The sequence below is a fragment of the Malus sylvestris genome, chromosome 9 (genome assembly GCF_916048215.2).
Source record: "Malus sylvestris chromosome 9, drMalSylv7.2, whole genome shotgun sequence".
In the NCBI taxonomy this organism is placed as follows: Eukaryota; Viridiplantae; Streptophyta; class Magnoliopsida; order Rosales; family Rosaceae; genus Malus; species Malus sylvestris.
Window position 1 is genome coordinate 25,466,157 of NC_062268.1, and position 17,319 is coordinate 25,483,475.

A 17,319-nucleotide genomic window follows, 5' to 3' on the forward strand; every position below is an offset into this window, starting at 1 on the left:
CACCATGTCTTCATCAATGTAGAACTTAGTGTCTGCGAAGTGTAATTCGACTTCTGTGAATGGCTTGGTATCACCTTGGATCACCTTTACTTTTTCCCGGTAGAATTTTAAGCATTGGTGGAGGGTGGATGACACTACTCCATTCTCGTGGATCTAAGGTCTTCCTAGGAGTAAGCTGTAGGAAGTTTTTGCATTAATCACGTGGAATATCGTGCTTGATTTAAGTTCACCAATAGTTATCTCCACTCGGATCATGCCCATCGCTCTTTGTCCTCCTTGGTTAAAACCCTGGATTAGCAGACGGCTAAGGGATAGTTCATCCACCTTGATGCCAATTGTGGTCATTGTTAACTTTGGCATGATGTTTATGGCTGATCTACCATCCACAAGCATGCGGTTGACTTTGTGCTCCCTTATGTACCCAGAGACGAAGAGAGGGCGGTTGTGAGGCCTTGATCCTAGCAGTAAGTCTTCGTCAGTGAAGTTAATTACATCATAGGTGGCACAACATGTGGCACATTCATGTGGTCGAAGCTTCAAGCCTTCATTATTGCCGTCTTGTACCTTATGGTCGTCAGGACTCGCCAAGACCGCTATTAGTGCTTTTCGCATCCCATTGGCCAATCGTAATGCTGCCTTGATGTTGACGTGTGTCGGTATGCCTTCTTTGGGTGTGAGGGTCCTATCTTCCTCTACTGTGATATCATTGCCTTTCGAGGGCTCTTCTATCTCCACATCTACCATGTGACAGGCAACGGTAGTGCACTGTTTGAAGAAGTCATTCGGGAAGTACTCGTGCAAAAAGACGGGAATGCGTGGCTCTTGCTCCATAGGTTCTCCAGCGTATGTTGGCTTAACAGCCCTTATGTTTCCTTTGGGTTTCCTATTGTTGCAGCTGCGGTGTTTTCTCCCTTGTTCCATCTTTGGCCTTGTGGCTTGTGGTTTTGGCTTCCTTGTCTTTTTGTAGGTCGCCAAGGTTCATCATTCTTCATCGTTGGTAAGTGCATCTTGGTTGCTTGCCCCCAGTGATGGTTGTGCAAAAGGTGTCGTGCAACTTGAGTATTGACGAGAATGGTCAGGTGTCACTTGGAGAGGCACGGGATCGAAGGATCCAAACGTAATTGTAGTAGTATGTGTTACACCTGTGTCTTCAAGGTCAAGCTCGATTTGCCCTTGTTGTGCTAACTTCATGATGAGTTCTTTAAGGATGAAGCACTTACCAACAGAATGGCTCACGATAAGATGATACTTGCAGTACTTATGATCGTTTACGCGATTAATCTCCTAATGAGGCTTGCATTCGGATAGCTCGATTACCTTCTTTTCTAGCGAGTCGTCTAACATTGCGGCCATATCTGAGTTAGGAAAAGGGTACACCTTCTACTCCAATTCCCTCAAGGTGTTTTGTACCTGTCTTGGGTGAGAGAAGGCTCACCTCTCTTTATCTCATTTACTTTGTCCTTTGAGAAGATCTTGATAAGCGCATATGAGGTCTTGATGGGGGTAGTGTTAATGGTAAAAGCTTCATTAACGGGCTTCTGCCCAGTCTTGTCTACATTCGGGGCAAACACTTTATCCTTCTTTAAGTCGGTGATCGGCTCCTTCTTCCCGTGATTGGCGATACTCAGCTCCATGTCGTGGGAACGAGTTACCAACTCCTCAAATGTTCTTGGTTTTATGCCTTGAAGGTTGTAATGTAACCCCTAATGCATGCCTTGAACGCACATCTCAATGGCAGAGGTTTCAAAAAGTCAATATTTGCAATCCAGACTTTATGAACGCCATATATTGATGTAGTCGACGACAGGTTCATTCTTCCACTATTTCGTACTGGTCAGCTCTAGCATGCTTACAGTGCGGCGAGTGTTGTAGAAGCGGTTGAGGAACTCCCTCTCTAACTGATCCCAACTGTTGACAGATTCGGGCTCGAGGTCGATGTACTAGTCAAAGGCGTTACCTTTCAACGAGCGCACAAACTGCTTGACGAGGTAGTCTCCCTCTATTCCAGCATTGTTGCATGTTTCAATGAAATGGGCGACATCTTGCTTTGGGTTTTCTTTTCCATCGAACTGCATGAATTTTGGTGGCTGATAACCCCCAGCATCTTCAAAGTGTCAATCTTTTTGGAGTAGGGCTTTGAGTATAGTACGGAGTCGTGTAAACTTCCTTCATACTGCGCCTTGATGGTGTTGGAAATCATCTCCTGCAGTTGCTGGATAGAGAAAGATCCCATGAGCGCTGCTGCTTTGTCTAGCTATAGCTTTGTATCGACTTTCTCCATCGGAGGCTCCTCTTCTTCGCCGACTCATTTCTTTGGTGGATCAACCTTTGGGTCGGGGTTCTCGCCGTCCTGTGCCTCCAGTCGATTAGCGAGCGCATCGATTTGCAAATCTTTTTCTTCCACAGTCCGTATTAGCCTTACAATCGCTTCATTCATTTAAGTTAGCTGCTCATCAATTGAAGTCGCTCTAGTGGTCATGACTAGCATTGCTGAGCTACTACTTGAGTCGGCATCGAAAAGCACGGAATCGAAGTACTTCTTCAAATTTTCCTCTCTTAGTGCTTTTAGTGAGGCCAGGGTGATCACGAGCTTGTGCCTCTGATGCTCTTGCTCCATCGGCAGAGTTAATGTAGGGGTGGAAGAAGCGGCAGAAAGAGCTCTTGCCTTGCTTCGAGTTATGATGCCCGAAGTGACACAACTTACGGCGAAGACGCTCTTATTTTTCACATTGGTTACAGGAATCGCTTAAACCTTCCTTGATGCCATTTGTGCTTTTTGCGGATTTAAAGATAGAGATGAAAGGTAAAGATTGTCCTACTGGGCGTGCCAAATTTGTAAACATGGAAATTCCTGCGATGAATGAGACAAGAACACGTGTACAAAATAATATTTGTATTAATGATTTAGGGGTTACAATCTCTTCTACAAATTTAACCTCTGATTCGATCTTCGTAATGTGCAGATTTATGGATTGTGATGTTGATCCAAGGGCCTTCAAGGCTTGATCTTAGGATGAACAAGTGATGAACGATGAACGCTTTCTTCAAGGGGACCGTCAGGGTTTAATCTTGAATTGTGGAAGTTCTTCAAGGGTCGTTGGGGCTTGATCTTAAAGGAGGATTTGGCGGAAGTTCTTCAATGGCCGTTAGGGCTTGATCTTGAATGAGGATTTGACGAAGAACGAAGAGAGCTTTCTTTATCATTCGGGATTTGCTAGAGAGCTTTGGAGTTTCAAAACTTCAAGGTTTTGGTGTGATGTGAATTGGTTATCAATTGGTTTTTCTGAAATGAATGCATTGGCTTCCTATTTATAGAATTCCAAAACTTGATTTTTAGATTTAAATAATCAGATGAAATAAATCATTTCTGTCATGTGTTGACACGTGTCCTATTTGATGACTTTTCAGATGATTTTCGATTTTTCGTTGAGTTACATGCTACGTGTAAAATTTATGTGACAGATGAACGTTGGAATTTTAATTATTGATCAACATTTATTTCACCGAAATTTCGATGTCTACAGTAGTTTTTAAATTTAAATAATAAATTATATTTAACCCTATGACCCTTTGGCCCCGTCTGCTGGAGATGTTTTTTGTTACAGGGTTATGTTTGGCCTATGACCCTCTGACCTCTCGGCTAGAGATGATAAGAAATATGACCCTGTATTGTTCATTAAATTATTTATTTGTTCGAGGACTATAGACCTAAAACGAGTCCTCTAGTCGGAGATGGCCTAGCCTAACACAAGTAACTTTTAACTCCTTCAAACAACTGTAAAAGTCGAAACCACCAATCTGTACGTCTGCTTTTTTTTCACTTTTCCTTCTACCGTACGACGCCCACCAAAATAGTAAAACTTACCATCCAATCTGAAGGCGCCACGTCATCATCCCGTTCTCTTCCAACTTGGAAACCACCGAAGTTAGAGGCTTACAGCCTTACAGAAATAAAATAATCAGAGCCTCAGCCTCCCAATTCAACCACTCTCTCTCTCTCTCTCTCTCCCCACCCCGTCTACGACAGAGAGGTCGACGAGGTTTCTGCGCTCGCTTGCTCCTTGATTGTAATCTGTCCGGTTCATTTCGGGTGAACAAGATGAGACGCTCAGGTTCGTGTTCCATCTTTCCATTTTCTTTTTTAATTTCGCTCAATTGTCGTTGAATTGTTTGGTTTAGATGTTTTGACGATTGGTTTTGTAGTATTAGTATCAATTGCTTTTTTATCAATTTTAAAGTCTTTAAATTTGTTGAATTTTGTACCTTTTTTAACTTATTTATGATCATGGATTTTTGCTAGTATAGATCACGTTTGATTGGAGCTTCATGCTTTGCATTGAATTGAATTTAATTGGTTTTAGAAAGAGCTGAATTCTGTTGAATTATAGGAATACTGGTAATTTAAATTAAGAAAGTCTAAAGTTTAGTCGAATTCCAAAATCCGAAAGTGGGTTAGTTGAATTAGTGAAAGTATTGGAATATTGTGTTGCATGAAAGGGTTAAAGGTTCTGAATTGTTGAAAAAATTAGATTATTAAACAGGAAAATCAATGAGTGAACAGAGTAGGCTTAAAGTTTCTGATTTGTGGAAAAGAAATATAAAAATTGGATCTGTTTAAAATTTTCTTGGTTTTTATCTGAGAACCCTTCTTTGCTCTCTTCTTTTTAACATCTCCATCTTTGCACGCTCCTTTAGTCAAGAAGACGAAGATGGAAAAGTTACTGAGCAGCCCAAACTAATTGCCAATATCACATTCTGTCAAACGTTTGCATTTTAGACAGGTTTCATCAAATCTTTAGTCTTGTGGCAAAACTTTCCATCTTTTCTTAACCATGATTAACAGGGCCCAATGAGAATTGTGGGAAAATAATGCTTACTTCAGCGATGGCTTTTCAGTGGTTGGAACACACGGATGACCTCTCAAATAGAGAGGCAAGGTTTCGAAGCCTCTTCAGTATTTTCTACACCCCCACTTATGGGTTACAGATGGGAAGAGAACCACCTAGGGTTCTCAAACTCTCAGTCAGCTGGTTTATGCTGCACGCCCCTCAGGAGCTTTGTAAAATTTATCCTACTCAAGTCTTGGATACTCCCTGAACCACACATTACTTAATAAACCTTGCTTTAAGTTGAAATACATTTCGGATTTGGGGCTATCTGGTTTTGTTATTGCAATACTACAGACATTAGTAGTTGTACAATGTGTTCTTCTAATGCTTTAAATAGTAACCTATTTGAATATTGCTTACACATTTTGTTGAGTTGGCGTTCCATATTATCTGTGCTTATAACTACTTTAATCTTAATCTGTTCAGCCATTAAAGCAGCTAATAAAGAGTTGGAACGTATTGATGCTGTCTTTATTTCATATGAAAATGCGTCTTCTGGTTTGATTGAGTAAGTCTACTGCACAGGATACTTGTCATAATTTGTGGATTTTGTTATTACTTTTGTTGCAGCTGTTCAAAATGTTATTACATTTTTCCTTTTCACAGATTTAGTGCATTTTCCAGATGGTATTTGAGAATTTCATGAGAATATTTTGATATCAGAATGAATAAAGTATTGGGGTTTGAACAGTTTGTCATCTCATTAATTTTTAGGGGCATCTTTTAGGGAGTGAATGGAAACGGATGGATCACCATCTTTGTAGTAACATAAGATCATTGTTGGTTATTCCCCTCATGGTGACATCTTATATTTAGGGAAGTGCACCCTTTTTACCCTCTACCTCACTCCTGTTTAATCTTGATCGTTGATTCCGTTTGATTTTCAATTTGATGGCCATAAATAAAGAAGGGTGTCTAAGAAGCTAAAAAGGGTGTGTGAAAATCACTTCCCTGTGATTATTATTGAACAGAAAGAGTTGTTATTGAATGACCCAATTCTCTCTGTCCAGAAATCTGCAGGCACCAATAGAATTGCATTATGTTCAAATACCAGATAAAACATCGAAATCATTGTTTTTTTCTTATAGAAGGGAGAAGAAAACTAGTATTGTTTTATAGCATTTCAATTAGAATCAAATTGTAATCATATTTGTATCAACTCCACCTTAATAAAATTTTCCCATGGAGAAGCCGTACTTTTTAAATGCACGCACACCTTTGCTAGTGGAAAATTTGATGTTCCCTTATGACTTATTAGTTATTTCGTGCTCTTTGAACAGCCCAGAGGGAATCGAACGTCTTTGTTCAGATTTGGAAGTTGACCATACCGATGTAAGGGTCTTGATGCTTGCCTGGTAAGTTCGGTTTGGAGTCATTTGGTCCTCACTTCGATATATCCTTGATTTGAATTGTCAAAGCTAATGGACTATGTATGCCAGGAAAATGAAAGCTGAAAAACAAGGATACTTTACCTTGGTAAGTAGCACTTTCTCATCTGCATATCAAAGTACTTTTACGGTCTTTTGTTTTTTGTCATGGAATTATCACTTACTCCATTTATCAATGTGTTGTATGGTTCCACAATTTATTTCATTCATCTAGCATCTAACCTCTACCTTGTTAAATTGTTTTTGATAATTGGATTTTCTCTTAGTTTTGGACCTTCTCACTTTTTTTTCAAATGTCATGTGTCATTGTTTACCCAAAAAAAAAAAAAGAACTTTAATGCTTTTGTTTAGGAATTAAAGATGGAAAAAAAAAAGTATAATTTCAAATTCATTAATGCCTTGCTTTTTGTGTAAAAATGACACATGGCACTTGTTAAAGTGGAAAGGTCCAAATGCAAAGGTTAGTGCAAAGTAGACCCAGCAGTTTCTAACATGACACGATGACACGACACGAAAATAACGGGTTTCGGGTTAACACGATAACTTATCGGGTCATTATCGGGTGACCCGTTAAGAACCCGTTAATAACGGGTTCTTAATGGGTATACACGCGGGTAATACGTGGATAACCCGTTTCGACCCGTTAAGAAAAAAATTATTTTGATAATTTTAAAGTTTAATTACTAAAGGATTTATTATAAAATATAAAAGCCATATTAATATATACAATATATTCTATATTAAATATATAGTTTTGTATTATTATTCTATATAAGTTAAAAAAAAAAAGTTTTAGTCAGTGTTTATTTTTATTATGACTAGGATAAATTTTACTTAACATGTTGTCCAAAATTAAAATAAACTAATATATTATTTGTATAGGCAAGAACTAAGAAGACATACATACAAGTATGAAAAATGTGAAAAAATATATAAACACTCGTGATTCATCATTATTCCTCCACGAGTAGATAATGGTTACACCTACATTATCGTTTAGATTTTTTAAATCCTCCAAACCTTCGTGAATAATGTTTTTTATTTGAGGGTAAAATTAATAATAATTATTGTAGAAGTGTAAAAAATGTAAAAAAAAATATACAATCACTCATAGTGACAAACTTTACAACTTTCATGATGAGGTCAACTTCGAAATCCAACACTATAATTCATGAACCTTAAATTTATATTTAACCGTCAATTGCCATTTACACTTTATTCTTCTTACTGAATTTCGTTTTTAAAATTTTCTTTTTTGAAAACATGATCATCTGGCGGATGTAAGAAGATGAACGGTTCAGATCTTTGATATCACGTTTCGATATTTACGATTAACTGAAATATGAGTCGATGTCATGTAGTTTGTAGAAACTTTATAAACATCAAGCAATATTTTCACTAACCGTAAAACTCTGAATATAATATCAACGATCCAAACTGTTCATCTTCCTGCATCCTCTGATAGATCAAGTTTTCAAAAAAGAAAATCTGAAAAAAAAAAAAAAAAAAAAATTTGATGAGAACAATGGAGCGTAAATGTAAACAACAATCAACGGTTAAATTTTGATCTATGATTTATATGATTATAGTGGCGAATTTCGAAGTTAAGCTATGAAAGTTGTAAAGCTTGTCATTACGAGCGTTTATATATTTTTTTTATATTTTTTCACACTTCTACATTAATTAAAAAATCATTAAAGACTTAGGTAAGTGAAAATATACTTAAAAGAAAAATATGTTTTTATGTTTTGAATGTGACAATATAGGATGTATATACTTATTTAGTATTATGTTTTTCATTTGATTATTTATTGGTTAAAAATATATTTTCCTTAACGGGTAACGGGTCGATTTCGGGTCGGGTCATTTTATCCGTTTATTTTAACGGATGTTACACGACATGACCCGTTAAGATATCTGGTATGACACGAACACGGAAGACACGACACGAATGCCAGGTCTAGTGCAAAGGTTTGTTGTTGTTTTACATGTCTGGGTGTGTTTACTCGAAGAGATTTATATGTATATACATGGAGTCCTTGGCTTCAAAGGGGAATGGAGTCCTATTTTATGAAGCTATAGGAATAAGGAAAATATATACATAAATATGTGTGCGTGTGTATTATATTTATTTACATGCATATGTACACATATGAGGACATGTGTCCATACAGACAAATCTGTATACTCTATACGAACATATAGACACTCAGCTATATATATATATACACAGATCAAATGACACTCGGGTTAAGTTGTCAAGCTTTACAGTGGTGAATAACCTTTTAAAGGATTACTTTGTTCGGGGGATGTAGTGTTTTTTTTTTTTTTTTGGTCAAATGTAGTTCGTGTGGACTTTATGCTCCAATAATGCTGACCACAATGTCAAATCCAAAGTCAATTCCATACTTAACCGTTCGATTCTTGTTCTATTAGAAGTCGCATATTTCTTGATATACTTTTCTGGTAAGAATTGAAACTTGATGTGGAACGTTCTCATATTCATTACTCTAACCGTTCCATTTGTTTCATGACATTGCCAATCTCCTCGTTGATAGGAAGAGTGGCGAGTAGGTCTTAAAGGACTAAGGGTGGACAATGTAAATAAATTAAAGAAGGCACTTCCAGAGCTAGAGAAAGAGGTAGATTTTTAAAATTGCTTTCCTTTACTATGGCAATTTAATTGTTTAACCACATTGACATCACTTTAACGAAAAACCACATTTTTACATTAAAATGTCAAACCTAGTACTATTCACTTTACCCTTTATTTTGTCCTTATCATTAAAACTCAAAGTTTTCAAGCCCTTTTCATTAGTTTTCCTTTTATTATATTATGAATAGGTCAGGAGGCCATCAAACTTTGTGGATTTCTATTCCTATGCATTCGAATATTGTTTAACAGGTAACAAGCTCAATGTGTCTTTTATGGTTAAATCTTGTAACATAATTGATTTTTCCTTTTGCTTTTACCTTTTCGTATATGTATTAATATCAGCCATCTGTAATTTTCTTTTGTCATTTACAGAGGAGAAACAGAAGAGCATAGATATAGACAGCATATGCGAGTTATTAAATATTGTTTTAGGATCTCAATACCATTTGCAGGTTGACTTATTTACTCAGTATCTAAAGGTGAGTAGCTGAAAAATATTGCTTTAGTAATGAACTGGTTTTCCGTTTAGTCGGGGAAGTGATTCTTAAATATGCAATTGTTCTAAATCTTTAGTGAAGATGATGGGGATCCTTTTCTCTCAATTTCTTCATATGTAGTCCAATATCTTGTATCTATTCACATTGGCGTAACTACCACCTTCACTGAAAAGAGAACTGACTGTAAATGTAAAATTCTAATTGCTTTGTTTTCTAAACGCAGATCCAGAATGATTACAAAGTCATAAATATGGATCAGTGGATGGGCTTTTACCGGTTTTGCAATGAGGTAATCTTACACGTTGGTCGCTTATTTGAACACCTGCTTTGTTTCTTTTCGTTTTCCTTATTGACTACTATATCGCATGCCTGTCCACATATTCACTACTAGTCACGTCTTATTTCTTAATTGCTGCTCTATATGTTAGCTAATATTTTAGGGAACTTTAACGAAAAGCTCCTGGTACTGTTCACTTTAACGAAAAACCACATTTTTACACTAAAAAGTCAATCCTGGTACTATTCACTTTACCCTTTATTTTGTCCTTATCATTAAAACTCAAAGTTTTCAAGCCCTTTTCATTAGTTTTCCTAATATTTTATCATTACAATCCTTTGCACAGATAAGTTTTCCAGACCTTAGCAACTACGACCCTGAACTTGCATGGCCTTTGATCCTCGACAATTTTGTTGACTGGATACAAGATAAGCAGAGCCAGTGCTGATAATTTTCGGTGAACCTGAGCCTCTGCTGTAAACCCTACAATTCTTGGTGAAGCACTCTTCGAATCCTTGTTTTTTTCAGTGAGATGTTATTTTGGCACCGGCCCTGAATTTTACTGTGATTGGCCTTTTTGCAGGACAGTTAGACACAATCAAATGGCCTCAGGACTTTATTTTTCTTCATTTTATTCTCTTGCAAATATAGGATTTACCTTTGGAAATTGCATGTTTGTGATATGTATATGGTTGCTAAAATCTCGTTGAATGTTATAAACTTATAGCACAGCTTCCATAGTTTATTCTGTTGAATGTCCAACTAATGCTGTAAGTTACTTGAGTTGATCAAGTTGAAGCCACTGAATTATGTTACTTTAGTGTGAAGAGATTTTATCATGAAGGTGTTTGATAGAATAAAAGCACTTATGAAACTCGAAATTTCGTTTTATCACTTTTTGATATTATAATACACGACCTTTTTGAAAATTTTCAATAAAAAAGAATTGATTTCACTAAACGGACGGTAAAGAAATAATAAAGAGACTAAAATATCAATAAGACTCGTTTCATTGCCTGTTTAGTGCCCTTTTAGTGACAGAAGTTGACTTTTGATTGAATTTTTGTAAAATGTTCGACTTTTGACAAAAGTTTTATTTATGTGCATTTCTCAACTATTTTTTCAGGAGTATTGCGCGGAGAGACAATTAGGCGTATCAGATACAACCATTGATCAACAAAAACACAAATTTGCCTGTGCAAATGTTTGATATTTATCGGTAGGATCAGAATGGAGTCAAAGACAAAAAATTCAAACTTCGGTGTAAGAGGGTAAACAGTGCCTCCACTTTACACAAGAATTTTCTAATTTGGTCCAACAAGTCCTGAAGTAGTTGTATATTTGTAAACCTCATTGAGTCAAAGGACGGGGAAAATATGACAATAAGATGAAGAAACTAGAGGAAGAAAGAAAGAGACAGAAATTTCACTTCGAATACCAAACCAGGAATAGCAAGAGAACGTGAAGGGCATATTGTGGGGCATTCAACTTTCTTTCCTATAGGAAAAGCCACTTTAAACAAAAGCACTTGGGTCCTAAGTTTCTAACCCATACTCTCGTATGAGAGGGAGCACAATGTTCCTAGTTGTAGGCTTCCTTTATTCCAAAGTGAACCTTCTTCAAGAAAACCAGACACACCTTTCAAAGTGTTAGTATAATACCCTAACTAACTGACCTAACTCACATCTACGACCCTTCACTTTCTTTAATCTTCACAAATTTGGTAAATACTTTACTTTCCTAAAGTAACACATACAAACCACAAAAGAACGGAATTGCAATAATGTGTCGACAATTTGTTGGAGGGTTATTGACATTTATCGTCATGTTTTCGATGAAATCAACTGAGTAAGTTCATTATCAATTCATCATCCTAAGAGCAAAGATGTCCAAGTGGTAGAATTTGCCAAGTCACTTGAGCCAGGTAGAAGAAAATCACACAAGGCCAACTTAGGAAACCTTGCAGGGGCAGGAAAAGAATCAGAAGATAACAGAAACAAGAACTTGACTTTGCCTCTTATCTTTAAGCAATTTTCTAGAAAATAAATAAACTGCTGCAAATTTCAACCATCAAGAGGATGAAGAAGCAATAATCAAAGGCGAAGAGGGAGGACGTGGGCGTCTTGTTCTGCTTCTACCCCTGCGCAATGTAGTGCCAGAAGGAGAGGATGGTGAAGATGAAGGAGAATTAGAAGATATTGCCACATTGTTTGACTGGCTTGTTAACTTGTTCTTATCTCCGTCATCGGCCTTATCTTCGATTCTATGAACTTTGGCCAAATTTTTTAAAGTCACTGGAAGAACACAATTGCAGAGGAAGCCTGCATATTAAGGAATGATTGGTTACCAATAGTATTAAAAACGTAAAACTTTAAGAAGTAGAATGCAGCATTTTCTGAAAAGAATGATTTCAAGACGATCGTTTTTTCGAAGAGCGAAGAAAGTTGAGATTCTACCATAAAATTAATTGGCTATATGGGGAGTAACCCAGCTTACTTACAAATCCAAGAAAGGACCCTTCTCCATGTGCGATTCATTCTCAACACGCCCCTCATGTGTGGCGAATTTTCAAGCCTACACGTGGACAAAACAAACGGGGTGACGTGGAGCACGTCGTGTGGTCATTTGGCATCACACATGGGACAACCTGCTATGATACCTTGAAGAAAGTTGATGTTCCACCATAAAACCAATTGGCAATATGGGGAGTAGCCCACTTATGTATAAACCCATGCAAGATCCCTCCACTCCTTCCATCAATGTGGGAGTGGGATTCATTCTCAACACTAAGTGCATTCTAGCTACTACTACTTCTTAGATGAGCTCCAAGCTCATGTTATCAAAACTTGCCCTTCTGGTTTTATAACTAAAATGTTTGATCCGCATAAACTAAATGAACAAAAGAAAAGAACTTCTTAGTTCTTACCGATTCTAGCAAGCCGATTAACCCAACTTGGAATTGGATTTCCAGTCAATGTGATACATGCATCATTGCAGAAATGGTTGCAGTTCTTGGTGACCAAATTGTAGGCATTTCCTTTGTATTTCGCTGCAAGACCTTCCCACACTGCCCTCACTTCTAAAGGCCCAACAATCGTCTTCCCGATCAGAATCGATTTCCTAAATGTAAACCCATCACACTTTTTCGGTTCTCCTTCAAAAATTCCAGATGTTGGATACTCGTGAGCTCCAAATGCATACTCCACACCATGCACTGCACAAGTAAATCCAATCAAAAACCTCCATAAACATGGAAAAAATACAACAAAATGGTAAAACATTTCAAATATCCTGTAGAGCTTGTTGTAACTGGAAACTGAAGTGGAAAATAATTCATGAACCTTCGATTTCTTACCAGAAGTTGGCAAGGAAATTAGCAGTTGTTTATCACACTAACAATACAATATTTTCGGATTCGAGGACTTGAATGACTCACATCAATCCTTTATCTTGTATTGGTAAACCATTCAAAACCTTGGACTTTTGTTTTTGAATCAAAATTTAAAAGCAAATGGGATGTATGTATATCCACTACCTAATCCAATTGAAGAACATACATCTTAAACTACACATAATCCATGGCCAAAGACACAGCAACCAAAAGGTTAAACCCAACTCTTTTCTGCATTTTCTCATCTGCCAAACACAATTATGTATATTTTATCACCAGCCAAACACAAAGTAAAGTTGGTAGAACTAACCTTGTACACCAGAATGGTAAACTCCAAGGCCTAGCCAATAAGCGTAGCCATTAAAAGGTGAGAGATCGTATACATTGAGGTACACAGGCACCGATCCACTGTCCTCCTCCTCCTCCTCAATGGCACTTCTGCACACACTCTTTTTACACAACATTTTCACTCTCCTTTCTTCCTCTTCGCTTCTGCTGCTGCATTCACAGGCCAAGAAACATTTTCAGCTGCACAACAACAACATCCTCCACCAAGAATGCCATTGAATTACAATACAATTTCCGAGTTGCTTTTCGGATTCTAAATCATGGGTTTCCTTCTTTGCTTCCAAAAAATAATGGGTTTTTTACTAATCTGCTGATTGTTCAAGTGGGAGAGGAAAATTTTGAGAATCTTCTGCTGATGGCTGATGGCTGATGCCTTGATGGTTGATGGGTTCCACAAGTGAAAGTGAGAGGAAGTGCTGCTGCTGCTGCCGCTCTTTGCTGATGGCTGATGGTTAATGAGAAAATGGTTGGTACAGTGTTATATAGATCTGGGATCTGTGGAATAATTGGGGTTGGATTTGACTGGAGTTACAGTGGGGAAAAGGGTTATCCTTAGTTGGTTACAAATCTGAGCTGGTCTCAGTCTCATCCCACTTTCAAAAATTTGAATTGTTTGGGAGAAAGTAACATACACTGGTTACGGAACATACTGGGTTTCTTTTTCCATTACACTTATAATCTAGCTATACTATTATTTGTACTATCTTTCTAATGGGGATAGAGTCCATCAATACATGTGAGTCTAATGTCTATTACAGATATGGTACAAGTGATACTACAACTAAATGGTAAGAATAACATTTTTGTTTGGGAAATTTTATTTGAACCCGTATAATCTCTTTTTACACCCAACTTACTCTCCACACCCATATTATTTTTAATTAAACTATTAATATCTTTTTAAACCCAATTTTATTACCTAATGACACACCCCAACCCGGGATGTCCACTAGGACTCCGAATCGAGCTGTGTTGGCCGACACCTGGAGGGTGACGAAGCCATAAAATATGATGATGTGGAGAAATGTGAATAAATTTAAACCTAAAAGTGCATAAATACAAGAGTGCGCCATGAGCGGAAATGAACTCATTTCACACGTGACGTCAAAGCATAAGTAAAGTACAGAAGAGTGGATTGAAAATCATACCATCGAAGGTAATCTCCAATACCAAGACTTGTCATGAATCCTCGTCGATACGAAAGCTCTACTACTAGACCTGGAGGGATAAAAACAAGAGTGAGTGGTCAGAAAATAGGGCTTTAATAAAGACTTCTAAACGATATAATCCTTCATCGTAACAACTGTTTAGCTTCCAAAAAATCATACTACAGATAAATATGAAATTAAAAGTATACTAACATTAAATCCAAAAGTATACCACGTCACAGCATCTCATCAGCAATATAAATAATCAAGTGCTTAATAACCCATACTAGCACGCCAGTCGGAGTCACCTATGGTGACCTGTGCGACTACAACCATATCTCATCAATCAATGCTAGCTTATAAGTCAGAGTCACCTCTAGTGATATATACGACTTATTCATATCTCATTACATATGCTAGCTCGTCACATATCTCGTTACATATGCTAGCTCATTACATATCTCCTTACATATGCTAGCTCATTACATATCTCCTTACATATGCTAGCTCATCACATATCTCATTACATATGCTAGCTCATCACATATCTCTGCACACGAGTCGGAACCACCTATAGTGGCCTGTACGACAAGACTGGGTGTAAATAAATACACTCCAGTGCTAGGATCACATGAAGACTATGCGAATAATCGCGGGTCACCTATAGTGGTATGTACGACAGGCCTGTGCACCTACTTTGAATCCAAGGTGAGCGTAAGGTGCGAGAGGTGAACATCACGTGAAGGACAGTGCCCTGACCACGAGCGGGAGCACTAACACCGGGGTGCAGGTTTATAAACTCCACTCACATCCGTTCATCACTAATTATTACTCAATCATACCAACATTATATACTCACCTGAACTTACCTTAACATCCGTATTGTGTGAAACACTATGCGGATTTGTACCAAATTACATACTAAAATATAAACTAATTATGGCATGGCATTTATAAAACGTAAAACCACAATTTCTCGTTTCTTCACACATTGATTTATAATCAACATTTAATCACCGAGACGTAAGGTTAAATCTCGCATTTTTCACCAGATTCCTTCATATTGTTCAATTTCTCAAACAAGGCTATTGTCTCAATTATTTAGTCTCATTTATGGTATGGCTGCGTCTAACGTCTCGTTAGACTGCCTACGTACCCTAATCAGGGATCAAGTCATTCGTAGTTCGCATTAGTACTTCAAAGCATTAACAGTAATTATATACAATAATCAATTTCTGACCATTTTTGTTAATTGTCAATCACATATATATATATATATATATATATAATATACGATAGAAAGGAAAAGACACACTCATCTGAGGTCTACGCTACGATTTCCTAGCATGCCTATCGAGACATCACGAACTATTGTCGCCTGTGACTAATTATCAAATCACATCTCAGAGTTCTGACCGATAGAATACATAATTTACATAAAACACATCACTACGTAATTCAATTCAGAAGATTTGCATCACGGATTTCCGATCCGTTGCACCCAAAGATCCACATTTTACTTCTAGAACAACATCCTAAGATTTCATTACGATCCAACGGTTCGATCTCCGCCAATTGCCCAAAACCGAATGGCGGTCACCATTTTATTTTATGAACTTACAACTCCAATTCGAGAAGATCCATATGTTGGATTTCCGATCCATAAGTTTCTATGGTCCTTAAATATTACGTACTATAACATATTAAAGTTTGGTGATGATCTAACGGTCAGATCGTCGATTCATATCTTTACTAAGTAATGTAGAGGATTTAGATTCCAATAATCAACCTACGTCACACAATTACAAAAACTAAGCTCAAGGCATATAATTAGCCTAAGAATAACATCGACGGCCCTCTGGCCATGCACTGCCGTTCCAGCCGCCGCGGGTGGCGGTCGGTCGTCCCGGCTTGCTAGAAAACTCAACTATTTCTAAAAATTCTCAAAAATTACAGAAATGAAGATCTCAAATAGTATATAGCAAACTTTATACCTGTGGCCAAGTCCAATTTGGCCTGGAAAGGCTCCAAATTACCTCGAATCCGCTGGGAACCCCAGAAATGGGTGTTCTTGATTCGTCCCCAATTTGACTTTGACCCTCCAACCAATGATTGGGCATTGTTCTAGGCTTCAAAGGAAGTCTGCTGGTGGTGGAAATTGGAAGAAATTGCTTCAGAAATGGGAGAATCGACACAAGACCTGTCGGTGTCAGCATCGCCAAATGTCACAAATTTGACCAAATTTCCATCGAATCTTGATAGAAGAATGAAGGGGAAGAGGTATGGTGATGATTTCTGGTGGAAGTGGGATGAATTAGCCTGAAAAATAGTTCGGAACTGCCAGAATTCCATTGGTTTCGAAACCGGGTTGGGTGCGGGTGAATGGGTTACCGAAAGGGTTCAGGTTGGGTGCTTTGCACCTTTCTCCTTTCTCTCCTCTCTTCCTTCCCATTGGTCCGTCTCTCTCCCCTCTTCTCCTAACTGGTCCATCTCTCTCAACTCTGATTGGGCAGCTAATGCCTTGATTTCTTTCTTCTCTTCCGTTTCTCCTTCTTCCTCCATCAAATAACCTTCTTTTTTTAAAATGGTTTGAATGCACGGATATAAAGAAAGACATAAGATAGTAATATACCCGCTTTGGATCGCTATAGAAATATTTCGTACGTCTCACTAAACGTTGGTCCACGAAAGTCAATACCCTCACTTCTAGGGCATTCTCGTGAAT

The 17,319-nt window shown here is 37.6% G+C and overlaps 2 protein-coding genes across 5 annotated transcripts; one reads left to right on the plus strand and one right to left on the minus strand.

Annotated features, from left to right (window-relative positions):
* The first annotated feature begins 3,925 nt into the window (after positions 1 to 3,925).
* Positions 3,926 to 11,190, plus strand: LOC126634403 (uncharacterized). Of its 4 annotated transcripts, none has more exons than XM_050304914.1 (10): positions 3,929 to 4,112; positions 5,316 to 5,397; positions 6,170 to 6,244; positions 6,329 to 6,365; positions 8,836 to 8,919; positions 9,122 to 9,182; positions 9,306 to 9,412; positions 9,654 to 9,719; positions 10,054 to 10,202; positions 10,834 to 11,190. In XM_050304914.1, exons 1-9 carry the CDS (start codon positions 4,100 to 4,102, stop codon positions 10,153 to 10,155), a joined length of 627 nt encoding a protein of 208 aa, XP_050160871.1. In that variant the 5' UTR covers positions 3,929 to 4,099; the 3' UTR covers positions 10,156 to 10,202; positions 10,834 to 11,190. The 4 variants fall into 4 exon arrangements, with proteins under 4 accessions (XP_050160872.1, XP_050160871.1, XP_050160869.1 ...); XM_050304912.1 differs by lacking the exon at positions 10,834 to 11,190 and adding an exon at positions 10,291 to 10,588; XM_050304913.1 differs by lacking the exon at positions 10,834 to 11,190 and adding an exon at positions 10,296 to 10,588.
* A 345-nt stretch (positions 11,191 to 11,535) lies between these two features.
* On the minus strand, positions 11,536 to 14,090 carry LOC126634402 (deSI-like protein At4g17486). Its single transcript, XM_050304911.1, has 3 exons — positions 13,409 to 14,090; positions 12,634 to 12,921; positions 11,536 to 12,028 (listed from the first exon to the last, which is right to left on the minus strand). The coding sequence occupies exons 1-3, from the start codon at positions 13,560 to 13,562 to the stop codon at positions 11,778 to 11,780; spliced, it is 693 nt and encodes a 230-aa protein (XP_050160868.1). The 5' UTR covers positions 13,563 to 14,090; the 3' UTR covers positions 11,536 to 11,777.
* Positions 14,091 to 17,319: the final 3,229 nt, after the last annotated feature.